We start from the raw sequence: 15656 nt of genomic DNA, 5'->3' as shown, positions 1-15656 counted from the left end.
ATTCCACTCCATGGATGCTACCTGACTTGCTGAATTCCTCCTGCTTTTTGTATCCGTTTCTCTAGAATTCCAGCATCTGCAGTATCTTGTGTTTGTCATAACAAAAAGAGTTCCATTTCTATTTATTATTTTCAAAATTATAGCTCAGCTATAAGTGAAAGACATTCAGAGCAGGCAGTCTACTCACTCAACATTTGTATCTGTAGTGCAATAAAACTGCTCTCCCAATTCCGTGATTTGCGATTGACCAGCAATGCAACGTGATCTGAGTTGAGCAGTTTGAAGTAATTCTCAAGGATTGTACTGATCTCCACCTGTCGTTGATCAGAGCTGCTGGTAAGCAGTACATGAACTACCTCCGTCAGGCACTTCAGGGTCAGCTCCAATTTATGGCTTACGTCCTCTGGGTCCTTGTCATCCACCAAATCACAGTCTGCCAGCACCCTCATCAATACTTCCATTGTAGCTGGTGAGATTGCCTGGAGTGCATTGCGCTGAAATAATGTGATAATTCTTCATAAATAAACCAGTGACATTTTTACCTATGATCTAATTATACATCTTTTCCTTCCAAAATAAAAGTGTATATGACAAGAACTGGCTGAAACAATAGTTCTGTCAGGACAGTCCTACTTTTGGATCTTGGGGAGGTGGTAAAAAATGGATTATGTGAGGTTAGGGGATTATGGGGCTGGAGGCTCTAGAATGAAGATATCCTTAGAAAGTAAGGTTACTGAAGTGACAAAAGGTATGGTGTTCAATAGTAAGGCCGTGTCAAAATTAAGCCTCAGACAAAATTAAGTCTACTATCTTGGCTCAAACTCTCACCAGCATATTTAGCCTCAGTGGACAATCTGATGCAAAGATTGACAGGATCTTTCTCTTAGCCCCACCACTTGCCAATGAAGCCTGTCTCCTCAATTCTGATCTCTGGAATTACTGAAACAACTAGCACCCTTCTTCTTACACTCTCTACATCTATTCATTACAAAAACACCAATGCAGCATTATTTTCCTCAATTTTCCCACCTAACCTTCAGTGAACACATAGCACTCCACTTGTGCAGAATCAACACCAACACTGGTATCAAACCTGGAGTGCTGCTATCATTCATCAAAGAAGACTAAACCTTACAAAAGCCAAACCTCAGTTTTCAGGTATTGTCTCTCATCTTCCTCTGGACCACGACCACACCATTGAACACTGTGCTATCATCTCTTAGCAATCAGTGATGTTACTTTCTCAAGAAGTCATGCTTTCGTACTGTCTGTCCTCGTGGTTCCCTAACCACATATTGTCCACTCCTACAAACTCCCCAAGATCCACGAGTAGGATTGTCCGGGTAGACCCACTATTTTAGCCTGCTCTTATTCCACAGAATTAATTTATTCCTGCCCTGACTTAATGCTTTCTCTCATTGTCCAATACTACTCCATTGAAAGCCTCTACCTGTTTGTCTGGGTCCCATTCAGGTCACCTTCACCACAAATGCCCAACCCCCTACATCTCCATCTCATATCTGGATGGTCTGAGGGCCCCTTCTTGAACAGGGGCTCAATCAGTCTCCCTCCACCACCACATTCACTCCCTAGCTGAACTCATTCTTATGTAACATAGCTTCTTTGCCAACTCTTCACCTTCTTCAGATCAAAGGTGTGACTGTGGTGACTGACATGAGCCTCAGCTTTGAGTCACTTAGTGGAATACGTGGAACAATCCTTTCTTCAGACCTACTCGAGCTTTCTTTCTCAATTCTTTTGCTGGTATATTGATGAACAGAAGGGTGCTGCTTCCTATACCCATACAGAACTTGAAAATCGCATTCACTTTGCAGCCCATTTCAAATCTGCTCTTATTTTTAACCTAGTCTATTTCTGATTTTCTTCTTCCTTCTCTTTCTTCACCACCACATGAATTAGATTCATGAGCCATATCCCTTACCAACACTACTGGCTCCCACAGTTATCTCAACTATATCCTCTCTTGCCCTATATCCTGTGACAATTACTCTCATTACCTCTGTTTCTCCATGTCTGTCATTTCCATTCTGTTGTCAAGATTTTCTATGCCTATGCCTCTGAAATTTCTTCTTTATTCCTCAACAATGGCCTCACATCTGTCATAGTTAACAGAGTGCTCAAGTGCATCTTTCTCTTAAACTTCTGCTGTCACCTATCTCCTCCTAGCCAGTCACCTAGGGTTCCCTTTGTCCGTGCCTTCCACCCCAACAGCCTTCACCTTTAATGAATTCTATCACCCAACACAATAACCCTTCCCTCGCCATCTCAACATTCTGAAGGGACCATTTTTTTGCTGCACACTGGTTTGCTCTTCCTCCTCCGCCAATCATTCTTCTTTTCAAAGGCCTTTCTGTCAATATTGAAAGACCTTCCCTTTAAGAGGTATTTCTCTCTATAACATCTTAATCTTTTATTTTGTCTCAAACAGGGAGCTCCAGAATAGAAGCTAATGTTTCCACTAGTGGGAGAGTAACAAACAAGAGGATGTAGCTGAAAGCAAAAATCAAGGGGCCAACCATTTAAAACTCAATAGAAATGTCATCTCTCAGAGGGAAATAAATCTCTAAAAAATCTCTATCTAAAGGGTGCTGGGGGTCAGATCATTTTACATATATATATATATATATATATATTTAAGCTGGAAATGGATATATATTGAAAAGGTTGAAGTAATGAGGGTACTGAGAACTGGCACAGGAGTTCAGGCCAACACAGATCAACCCATACGCATTTAGCATATTCTGCTCTTATTTCTTGTGTTTCCATGTCTGATAAATGTTCATTAGTCTGAAATATTCACTCAGCTGCTTTTGTACCAACTGAACTTCATTAGCATTTCTGTTTGCTCATGCTTCTACACTGCAATTCCCCTACTGTTTAAATATTTGTGGCCAACAACAAAGCCCTTGGGGTGCAGTTCTTACCTGCCCACCTGCAACAATGGCCCCAAAGAGATGAAGAAGGCAACACTTCAGACTCTCTTTCAGATGTTCACTCTCTTGAAAACATTCTGAAAATTATAAAGCAAATTGATCAACTAAAAGGTAGCTTGCCCATCCAAATAACCAACTGAAAGAGATTGTGACTGGCATAATCCAGTAAGAAGTTTATTCATTTGACTAAGGTACAAGGAGAAAGAACTTGTCAAGTATGACTGGCAGTTATTCTGGTTATGTTTGGCAACATTCACTTATTTTGATTGCAGTGCTATGATTAAGATTGTTTACATATATAATTCAGTTTCAGTATTTATAACACATGAGAAATCCATGACAGTGCAATCATGCAATTCCTTCAGATCAGCTTTTCATATTCAAAAAAGTATAGCTCCTTTGTGTCAGTTGTTTACAATTTTGGTCTCATTCTTATCTGTTTTCTACCTCTGGTTTAAATTTCCAACATCTTAACACCTCACTCAGAACCATACAACATGAGAATCTCCCACCAGTGCAAACAATTTAAGGAGGTATTTTTAGGAGATGATTGAGACAGATTAACATCAACAGATTTTGATCTTGTACTATTGTTATCTTCAAAATGAATTTTGCAAATTGTATGTTGATGTGTTGTAGCTGTTCTATATAATATAGAATGTCTGGAGCTGAGGACAGTACCCAAAACTGAATCCAGTGATTTACATATGACAACATTAATAATATCATGGAGTTATCTCAAGGGGAAAATTACATTCACGTTACAGTGGGGGAGAAAAGCAACAACTGCATTCTTCACTTGTGATGCAATTTCAAAGAACTTCACAGTAACAGCTGTTTTCAGATCAATTGGAGTGACTTTTGAAATTCTGCTTCCTATGCCTATGAGTCATGCTGGTTTGATAAAACATGCCAGATAAACAAGCTTATTTTTTACTATACGTCATTCCAGATTACATCATTTGGAGGAACACAGCTCTGTTTAATTGGATTCAGCTTGCACTGAACCATTCTAAACAACTAAATAGTTAATAGCACCATGTGGCGTGGCAACTGTGAATTTTTTTTATTAGGCTGCTTCAATCATTTATTTTCTTGGAAAATCTCTTGGTACAGATTGTAATGGCTTTAATGGGTACACTGCTAGATCAGGCAGAATGGAAATGGTCAGGCGACTCCCTGCTAGCCAGGTTTGGTAACCAAAATGATTGGTGAATGATTACATTTACGGATATAATTTGTATTTAACTTTTACAATTTAACAATTTACTGCATTTTCCTGGAGAAATTAGCAGTTTCTTTGTTGGAAGAAGTTGTTATTTCTTTCTCCTTTGCTATTGAGATTCTGTTTTCTGCACAATAGTTTAATGTAAATCACATGCCACACCTCAAATTCACTGACTGATAGTGTTGCCAATAAATAATCTGAACAAGGACTTCTTTCTTATGCAAACATTTGAATAAACTTTGATTTGATCATATTATATACAAAACAGCCTGTTATATTTTCCAATTCTATTCCTGACCAGCCTTAAATTTCCATGAGTGCAATCTCTTTTTGAATCACTCTGACCCTATGAAAAGGACTCAAGACAGACAGTCCCTCTTCCAAATCATGTGATACAAAGAACACATAATAAGACTTGAGGTAAAAAAAACCATTGGAAAGTAAAAAAACTGGAACTAGAAGCACATTGATAAAACATTAAATACAACCCACCTTTCTGATGTTGGCACTGACATGTAAAGCTCTCCTATCAGATTCCCTCTTCTTTAGCCCTTTTACCTTTTCCATCTATCACTTCATCCACCCTGCCCCCATCCCAGACCAACCCACCCACCTTTCCCTTCACCTGGCTTTACCTGTCACCTGCTGGCTTGTACACCTCCCCTCTCCCAACCTTGTTATTCTGGCTTCATCCCCCCCCCCCACCCCACCTTCCTTTCCAGTTGTGATGAAGGATCTTGGCTGGGAATGTCGACTGTTAATTGTAACCTGTAGACGCAGCCTTACTTTCTGTGCTCTTTCAGCATTTTGTGTGTATTAATCTGGATTTACAGCATCTGCAGAATCTCTTATATTTATGACCTGTAAAGCTTGTTCACTCTTCATCCCTCTCAACCAGTTACTCATGCTTGGAGTACTGACATCAAAACATGATTGACTAAATGTATTATCTTACTTAAAATTTTTAAATATATTTTATAATTATTATACAGAACTTCAATCAATCCACCCACAAAGGTGAATGCAATCAGTTACTGATCCTGCAGCGCTACAGGTGGACCACAAATATAATGCTAGTTATCAGTCTATGGACCACTCCTCATAATTTGTGTTTAATTTGTTTTCCGGGGAATGCTGCTTACATGCTGTGCCCATGATACTGCTGCAAGTAAGCTTTTCATTGCACCCATGCATACACGCACCCGTGTATGACAATAAACTTGACTTTGATTTTGATTTAAAGCAAGTAAGATGTACTGCACTCACAATGGAATTACGTTCAAATAATTACTTAAGATTATGCTACATGACAAACATAAAATAATAATTGACATACTAAAAACGCGGCTGCATCAATGACTATATGATTTTCAAACTGTTGGTTGAAGATTGATTTTTCGGAAGGAAATCAGAATTTTCCAATGTAATTACAGCTCTTCCTGTGTATTATACTGATCTGCCAGCCCATAATATGGTCTGATTTGAAAACAATATCCATAACTACCCAGCTCAGAGCCAAGAGTATTGGCAAATGAAATAAACAAGCCAAACAATGACTGGCTGGCAAGCAAGTTGCAATGCTCATGTCCACATAGCAGGCATTCTGGAAACTGAAATAAAAACAGAAAATGTTGTACGCATTCAGCAAGCTAACCTGTACAATTCTTACAACTGTCAAGAATTCTTAAATTCTTTTAATTTAATATTTATTTGTCTTAATTTTATATAAAATATTCTATAAAATCAATTTATAATGTAAATAATATTAAAATACACATATTATAAAATTCACTTTATTTAAATTTAACAATTTATTTTAATTAAAATAATTCTAACAATTTAGTAAGAATGAACATTTCTGGACTTAATAATGAATTCAACAAATTCAATTAATCATGTTCTCCAGCTTTTCCTCTTTCCATAGATGCTGCCTGATCAACCCATTTCAGGATTCTCTTTTATTTCAAATTTACAATGATTACATTTTGTATCTCCAAGTACCCTTAATTTGCTCATTCTCTTTCCCATCTTCATTCATCTCTTTGCATTTATTTCTCCACCAGGTGTGTCAACGAGCCTTCACCATCCCTTCTCAGACACCTCCAGCTCTGACATCATGCTGTTTCTCTTGGTCTCCACTATCAGAATCAGGTTTAATATCACCGACGTATGTCATGAGATTTGTTACAGACAGACATTGCTTCTGTTCTCTCCACCCCTCCCCCTTCTATGCAACTTAAAAGATACTCAACTTCTAAAGTCTCCTGGCTCTGATGATGAGCCAGGTGAAGCTTTAACTGATGTTACCTATACTTTTTTTTACTTCACTTATAACAAATTTGAGACTGCAATGGTTAACTTTTGTGGTTGTTACCAGTTGCCAGACACTTCAGATCTGCAATGTAAAATGGTAGCACTCACACCAGCTATTTGTTATTAATGTCTTACTTTCTACAGAAAACACAATCGTAGGCTCTGAGTAATCCAGGCTTGGTGAGCTGTATTTTCAAACTGCTAACTGATTTCATATCAGCACCTGCGATAATTGAAACCTCTTTCTCTGCAGAAGAAAATTTTCCTTAACTCTTCCTTTCTCTATTTAAGGAATTCTCATTATCATCCTATCACTTCACTTCTCGCACTTTCGCAGGATGGTATGTCACTGATGTATCAAGTCCAGACTAGAAGCTGATGCGGATTGGATTTAATTAGACTGCCTGCATTCTTGCTGTCTGGCCAATTCAAAGTCAAAGTAAACTTATTATCAAAGTAAAGACAGTATATGTTACCATATACTATACTGAGATTCATTTTTGCAGGCATTTACAGAAAAATAAATACAATAGGATTTATGAAAAATATACATAAACAAAGACTAACAAACAATGTGTAAAAGAAGACAAATAATGCAAGTAAAAAATAAATAATACACAGAGCACAAGATGTAGAGTCCTTGGAAAGTGAGTCTGTAGGTTGTGGAATCAGTTCAGAGTTGTGGTGAGTGAAGATATCCACACTGCTTCAAGAGCCTGACAATTGCAGGGTAATAACTGCTCTTGAACTTGGAGAAGGGAGCATATCATGGATGGTGGGGGTCCTTGATGATGGATTCTGCTTTCTTGTGGTTTTCAATGGTGAGAAGGGCCAAATGAATGGCCCAAAACAATCAATGTCAAATGAAAGGAATAACGAGGATTCCTCAACCATGGCTATGCCCTTGATGTGACTGCCTCAGGGAAAGTCCAGGCCAACAAGTGCTGGAACTGCGAACAAATCAACCGAAAAACAAGGCCATGGGGGTAGACAGCAGCAATTGTGAAGTTTTAAAACTTGTGCAGACAGAACATTGGACATAGCCTCGTCTCCCATATCTGGGAAGAAAAGAACATGCTGAAATTCTCAGAGACATCATAATTATAGGCTTCTTCACCAGAGGAGACAGATTCAGTTGCTCTAATTGCACAGGGTCTTCTTGGTGCATACTGCAGAGTAAACTAAGGACAGCGGTTCTCCTCAACTATTACTTCCTTATGATCCCTGGATTGCAACCAAGATTATGTCCATCTACAGGTAGTGGTTATGTTGTTTACAGAGCATCAATGCAAGAAACAGCATCAACAGTACACGGGGGCTTTCTTGATTTCACAAAAGCCATTTGATTATACCAATTGAGAGGAGGACTGAAGCCTTCTTCTTAAATTAGGCTGCCTGCAGAAATTCTAACATCTGCTTCACAATATTGTGCAAACTACTTGAATGAAAAACCACACCAGAACCAATCTCAATGTAGACTATGACTAAAGCAAGTCTATGTCATTGCACTGACACTTAGATAAGAGAACATATCAGTTTCACCACAACGATGAGACTCACCTGTCCACATTCCCGCCCCCCCCCCCACCTTCAGTGCAGCTATTCTATAGGACAAAGAGGAAATTCAAACTACATTGTCTCCACTGCAGAAACAACTTCTGTCATTGAACTGCAGTGCAACGATTGCATTTGCATATTTGCATGCTTGGGGCTGAGCTTCAAATTATCGTCGACTTATTCATTGATGCATAAATAAAACAAGCCTTGTACTTTTGTCCACAAAGAGTCCTCTACAAATTTGGCTTCACTGTACAACACAATCCTCTGACAAGTCTCCAGAAGAAAGCATCTCTTCCAATATTTTATAAAATTATGAGAGGCATAGAGCAGACAGTCAAGAATCACTCTCCTAGATGGTGTCATCATCGATTAACTGGACTCTTGCACTCATTCCTAAATCACACCAGTACTTCCTTGTGTACAACAAAAACAGCATTGCCCCCATCAACAACCTGGTCTAAAGTTTAAACAATGAGATGTAATTATTATACAGGAATTGACAAGTTGGATACAGATATTGATCAGTTGGTAACCTTGTGGATGTTCAAATTCCTTATTTGCATATCAGTCACCAATCATACCACAATAACGTAGGTATTAAACAAATCTGTATGTTACAGGCCAATAATACTTCAGAATAAGTAAAGCAACTGACCAATAGTGTCACTCTAGAATCTTTTGTTTGCATCTTTTTCTTGCATTGATATGCCAAGTGGCTCCAGCCCCATGCCGTGCAAAGGAAAGCTATGAGCTTCAAAGACTTTTCTTGCCTGGGTTGACTCCGCACTATCTGTAAACTATCCCTGCTTGGACATTATCTAAACCTTTGGCTTCTCATGACTTCCACAATAGAAATGTGAAATACTAGAGGGCATAGGTTTTGTTAAAGCAAGAAAGTTTAAGAGATTTACAAGGCAATTCTTTATTCCCCACTCCTACACCTCTCCTGAAAGAGTGGTAGGCATGGATTGTGCTGCTAGAGGAAGTGGTGGAAGACATCACACAAGGTATTTAGGCAGGCACATGAACAAGCAGGGAATGGAGGAATATAGATCATGAGCAGGCAGATGAGATTATTTTGGCATCAAGTTTGGTATAGACATGTTTCATTCACTACCTTCCAAATTCTGAGGAAAAAAATACGTTTGAAAGCCAAGACTTCAAATCCAACACGAAATCGATGTCCTTAACATCTGCAAGTCCACAGGAAGAACAAGAAAACAAACAGTGTCCTCTCTCCAGTCGGCATTCCAGCTTTGAGACCCTCATTACAGTCAGCTCTGATGTAATGTCAATTGGTCACTGAATATCAGACTCCCGACGTTGACACACAACTCTGCAGAAGGAAGGGAAGGAGGAACTAATGGAATGACTTGAGAATTTTGTGTCCACTTGTCAGGGATACACAGAAAGCCTGACATAAACATCAGAAAGAATTTGCCACTTCCCAAACTACTATCTGTCCACCAATCAAGCACCTTCTAACTCAGATTCTCCATCCTACACCACATTTTCTGTGTGATCATGGGAATTTCCTCCCACATCCGAGAAGTGTGTGGGTCCACAGATCAATTGGCCACTTTGAATTATAGGTAAGTGGTGGAATCTGGGGAGGGACAGGAAATAAAAGCTGATAGGAAAGTGTAAAGGGAAAAAGTGTAGGATCCTGCCATCTTCAAAAAGGACCCCATCACCAAATATATCTTCACCTCCCCCCCACCCACTTTCCACAGGGATTGCTTCCTCTGTAATTCTCTTATCTATTCATCCCTCCCTACCAATCTCCCTCCTGGCACGTATGCCTGCAAGCAGTATAATTGCTACATCTGTCCAGTCACCTCCTCCTTCACCTTCATTCAGGGCCCCAAACAGTCCTTCGAGGTGAGGCAACACTTCACCTGTGAATCAGCTGGCATCGTCTACTATATCTGGTGTTCCTGATGTGGCCTCCTCTACACTGGTGAGACCTGATGTGGAGTTGGGGCACCACTTAGTTGAGCACCTTCACTTCATCCATAAAAAGCAGGATTTCCCAGTAGAATTTCAATTCTAATCCCATTCCCATTCTGACATGTCAATCCATGGTCTGCTCTACTGGCATGATGAGTCCATTCTCAGGGTGGAGAAGCAACACCTCAGTCCATCTAAGTAGCCTCTATTCTGACTGCATGAACATCAACTTCTTCAACTTTCAGTAACTTTTGCCATTCCATCGTCTTTACTTCCAGCCTCTAGCTCCCCTCTTACCTCTCCTCTTCTCCTCACCTGCCTATCATCTACCCTGGATACCCCTCCTCCTTCCTTTTCTCCCATGGTCCACTCTCTTCTATCAGATTCCTTCTTCTCCAGCCCTTTTCCACTGATCACCTCCAGCTTCTGACTTCACCCTCTGCCATCACCTTCTAGCTTGTACTCTGTCCCCTCCCCACCTTCTTATTCTGGCTCCTTCGCCCTTTCTTTCCAGTCCTGTGGAATGGTCTCAGCCCAAAACTTCGCCTGTTCATTCATTTCCATAGATGCTGCCTGACCGGCTGAGTTTCTCCAGCATTTCCCATCTGTTGGTAATGTAGGATAATGTTGGGAAATGGGTATTTTAGTCAGTATTTTGTGGGCTAATGGGCCTGCTTTCATGTTCTCTCTCTGAAACTCTATGAAGAACGCTATAGGGCCCACAATGGCAATATCATCTGTTGAAGATCCCACTGAAACGGAGTGAAAACAAATCATCCTTAGTCCCAAGGACTGCCAAAGAAGCAGTTATTTGGCCAAGAGGCTAGTATCAACACCTATAGGCCAGATCTTACAGCATCTATCAGCAGTCAGAAATAGGACAAAAAATGTGTTTTGGAGAGAGGTTATTGTGGGCAGATGGTGGGGAAATAGTGCCTTCATATCTGCAGTCATTTATTATCTCTGCAAACCAACAGGAAGATGTACCTCTTGCTTAGCAGGAGCAGTATGAATGAATTCATTGGTCACTCTCTCAACAGCTTGAAATTGTCATTTTGACTCTAAATATCTCCAGATCTTGCTGTTTTCAAGTCAGAACAGCTTATGCAAAAGACTCCTGTGGTCAGTTATTATCTAACTAGTTCTCAAGCTCTGAATACAAAGGCCCAATTTGTGTTAGGTCATGTACTATGTTAATTAACTGATAACATCAAGTATCAGCAGGATGTACCACAGTCTGGAAGAATTGCACAAAACAAAGAAAACATTTCATTCCCTGATAAAATGATTCAAAATTAGCTCTATATCAATTAACTCTGAGGAGCACTTCAACTGGGGACAAGCAGATAAGCAAATATTTTTGTTTTCCTAAAAAAAACTCATTGGACTCCATTCCATACAAGGAAACTACCATTGTCAAAATTAATATTTTAAAGCACTAATGGATATCTTATTGGTCAGCATTTTTATTTTTGTTTCCACTCCCTCTTTCTTTATCTAACAGCCGGTGATTATTATTTTTGCCAAACTATTTTTATAAACTGCATAACTTCTTTAGTTAATTCATTCCTTTACTACTGTACATTTGCTCCTTGCTTGCAATTTTCTGCTTCAAAGCATCAGTTCAATTTACTTTTAATGTGTACTTCAATTTTACACAACAATCCAAGGTTCTGGGCAAAATTGACAGACAAATTGAAAAGTTGTTGGAAAATTTTTACAACAGAAAGTGCACACCTCTTATTTCCCAATCGTATCCTGCTCACTCTTGCATTGAAGCAAGGATTACTCTTATTCACATACATCACAATAGCAGAGCTGCATCATCTGGCTCAGGCTGTTGATGCATGTATGTAAACCCACAATGTGGGTTAACATATATGATAGCCATTAATAGTAGATAACAGCAGAATACAAGGCAGGGGTTTCACCACCCAATACCCACACAAACATACCTTCGGCAGTAATTCAAATTGAGAGCCTTCACGGACCTTTAACATCTATATTGTAGTCATAGAGTACTGCAGCATGGAAACAGATCCCTCTGCTCACACCAATCACAGCACCATCTCTGCTTATCTCAGTTACTCACGTTCAGCACAGTACCCTCCAAGACCTTCCCCTCCATGTACCCATTCAAATGCCCCCTACATTTTGCTATTGTACCTGTCTAACCTACCTCGCCCAGCAGCTCACCAAAGATAGTCAAAACCTTCTGTGGAAAGTTATCTCTCAGGTCTCATTTAAATCTCTCCCCTCTTGGATCTATGCCTTCTGGTCTTGGACTCCCAAGTCCTGGGAAAAACACTATGACCATCCATCTTATTCGTACCCTCATCATTTTATAAACTTCGATGAAGTCACCCTTCATTCTCCTATACTCCAAGGAATAAAGATCTAGCATGACCAAACTCTCCCTATAACTCAGATGCTTAAATCCAGGCAACATCCTCATAAATCTCTTCTGCACACTCTTCAGCTTGACAATTTCTTTCCTATAAAAGGGTGACCAAAACCGTATACAATACCCCAAGTGCTGGCTTACCAATGACTTGTAACTACAACATAATGTCCCTGCTCCTAAACTCAGTGCTCCCTCTGATGATGGCAAGCATGCTAAGCACCTGCTTCACCACCCTGTCTACTTGTACAGCTGCTGTCAATGAATCGTACAGATGTACTTCCAGGTCCCTCTATTCCATAAAACTCATTTCACTGTTTTAGCCCTACACTAGTTTGACTGTCCAAGATGAAAGCCATTTGCCTTTCCTCAAACTATTTCCCTAATTGATCAAAATCTCATTGTAATTTATTGTAACCTGCTTCACCATCAACAAGAACCCCTAATTTAGTATCGTCAACAATTTACATCCAAATAATTTGCAAAAATAATGAATAACAAGTGGCCTCAACACTGACTCCTGGTGCACAATCCTAATCACAGATCTCCTGTTACAGAGTCAACCTTGAACCGTTAAAACAAGCAACACACAAAATGCAGGAGGAACTCAGCAGACCAGGCAGCATCTAAGGAAAAAAGTACAGTCAACATTTTGGGCCGAGACCCAAAACAGCAACTGTACTTTTTAGCCCCACAGATGCTGCCTGGCCTGCTGAGTTCCTCCAGCATTTTGTGTGCATTGTTTGGATTTCCAGCATCTGGAGATTTTCTCTTGTTTGTGCTTCAACCATTAAACGTGCTTCCTCTCATCAAGCCAATTTTGAATCCACCTTGCTAGTTCCCCCTGAATCCCATGTGACCTAACTTTCCAAATCAGCCTTCCATTTAGGACCTTTGTTAAAGTTTTTACTAAAGTCCACGTTGGCAACATCCACTGGCCCTTCTTCATTCATCCCCTTGGAAAAACTCCAGAAGACTTGTCAGGCATGAACTTCCACACACCAAATCATGTTGACTATTCCTGATCAGCCTTTGACTATCTAAGAGATCGCAGATCTTGCTTAGAATGGAAATCTAAGTGGCTTATAAATGGCTTTTATTTCTCTTATAGCTAGGAGGGCATTGTTGCTTAGGTGAAAGGATGTTGCTCCACCTACTCATGCTCAATGGCTAAGCAATGTTATGTCATGCTTAAATTTAGAGAAGATTCGTGGTTCAATTTCTGAATCAAGACAAGACTTTTTAACATTGTGGGGACCTTTTCTGAACTACTTTCAAAATCTTTGATTTGCTATCAAGTACAAATGTTGGCTAATAATATGTTTTACTATACAATAAATAGTTTTTTCCTTTTTTCTTTCTTTACCAAATAGCTTTTCTTGGTAGTCGGTTTAGATTTTTTTTGTATAATAAGATTATTACTTTTCAATATTACAAATCAATTTAATTTACATGAATATGGGGTAATGAGACTATAAGTGTGATTGAAATATATTGTAATTGATATATGATATATATCCTCCTGTACTCTGTATTCTTTTTTGTAAGAAATCAATAAAAATATTGAAGAAGAAAAAAAGAATGGAAACCAAGCTCACCAGACAGTAGATCCTTGGCTTGCCCTTGCAAAATCTCAACTGTTTCCTGCAGCTCCACACATATGTGGGCACACATCTTCCTTGAACAATGGAACAACATCAGCCACTCTCCAGTCTTCTGGAACTTTGCCAGGGGCTAAGCCTCTGTGATTTTTTTCCCTGGCCTCCCATAAGGTCCAGGAGCGCACTTGGTCAGCCCCAAGGGATTTGCCCACCTTAATGTGCTTCAAGGGTGCAAACACCACCTTCCTTGAAACATGCATATAATCAAGACCCCTCCACTCATTACTCTAATTTCTTTGACACCCATGATATTTCCCTTAGTAAACACAGAGGACATTTAAAAATCTCAGTATTTCCTGCAGTTCCCCACACAGACGGCCCTGGTGGTCTTTTAAGAGGACCAAATCTCTCCCTAGCCACCCTTTTACTGTTAATAAAACTGAAGAACCTCTTAGGATTATCTTTAACCCTGCCCACCAAATCCATCTCCTACCCTGCTTTTGCCCTTCTGATTTCCCTTTTAAGCTTGGTCTTAAACTTTATATACTCATCATGCAATGCACACTTCATTATTTTTCCTGACCAGAGTTTCAATATCTCTTGCCAGCCAGTGCTCACTGAACTTGGCACATCTACCCTTCATTCTAACAGGAACATGCTATCCCTGGACTCTTGATTTAACCCTTTTTAAAGCTTCCCACTTGCCAACTGTTTCTTTCGCTTTGAACAGGCTCACCCAGTTGAACCCAATTAACATTTTCCTAATGCCCTGAAAGTTGATCCTGCTCTAGTCCCTGCACTTTAATGTAGATCTGTTCTATGTTTTTCCATAACCATTTAAAAACGAATAGAATTGTGGTCTCTAGACCCAAAATGTGCCTCAACTGCCACCTCAGTTACTTGAGCCACTTCATTCCCTAAACAAAGGTCCACTATTGCTCCTTCTCAAGTTGGTTTCTCTATGTATTGCATGAGGAACCGTCACACAAATTCTCCCCACCCAGACCTTGTCAATACTAGGAGAATAAAAATCTCCCACTACTACCAACCTACTATTTTCACAACTGCATGCAATTCTCCAAAATATCAGCTCATTCCTGCCATAATACAGCACTACCAAGGTAATCACACACTTCTTACTTCTAAGTTCTACCCAGATGGCCTCATTAGATGACGCTTTACGAATATCCTCACTAAGTTCTGTTACTATGACTTCCCTTATCAAAAAGGCAACACCACTCCACCTCTACCTGTTCTTCTGTCATGCCTAAAGCAACTATCCCAGAACATTGTACCACCCTTCTCTCAGCCACATTTTTGCTATGACCACAATATCCCAGTCCTTAGAAGCAACCCACACCCTCAGTCGTCCACCTTACCTGTTAAGCTATGTGCACTGAAATAAATGAAATTTAAAGTAGGGTTCCCAACTGGTCTTTTACTGTAATCATGGCTACTCTGCTATATTTACATACTTTGGTTGCTGTACATTCTCCTGTCTTCTTATCGACTTTGCTCTCGAGCCTCATCCCACTGCCAATCTAGTTTAAATCCACACTGGTGGCAAAATTACTCACTAGGATATCAGCCCCTCTCTGGTTCAAGTGCAACCCATCTCTCCTGTAAACGTCACCTCGACCCCAGATGAG

At 39.8% G+C, this 15656-nt stretch overlaps 1 protein-coding gene across 3 annotated transcripts in view; it reads right to left on the bottom strand.

The window, feature by feature from the left end:
• Positions 1 to 15656, bottom strand: part of nbeal1 (neurobeachin-like 1) — a 284052-nt gene that overhangs the window by 162370 nt on the left and 106026 nt on the right. For all 3 annotated transcript variants that reach the window (XM_059967252.1, XM_059967253.1, XM_059967254.1), the window contains exons 7-8: positions 2946 to 3031; positions 188 to 494 (exon numbers count right to left, since the gene is read on the bottom strand). In XM_059967252.1, coding sequence (XP_059823235.1) covers positions 188 to 494; positions 2946 to 3031 — 393 coding nt within the window. The remainder of the gene's footprint in view (positions 1 to 187; positions 495 to 2945; positions 3032 to 15656) is intronic.

The sequence above is a fragment of the Hypanus sabinus genome, chromosome 4 (assembly GCF_030144855.1).
Source record: "Hypanus sabinus isolate sHypSab1 chromosome 4, sHypSab1.hap1, whole genome shotgun sequence".
NCBI lineage: Eukaryota > Metazoa > Chordata > Chondrichthyes > Myliobatiformes > Dasyatidae > Hypanus > Hypanus sabinus.
This window is presented reverse-complemented; position numbering and strand designations above follow the sequence as displayed.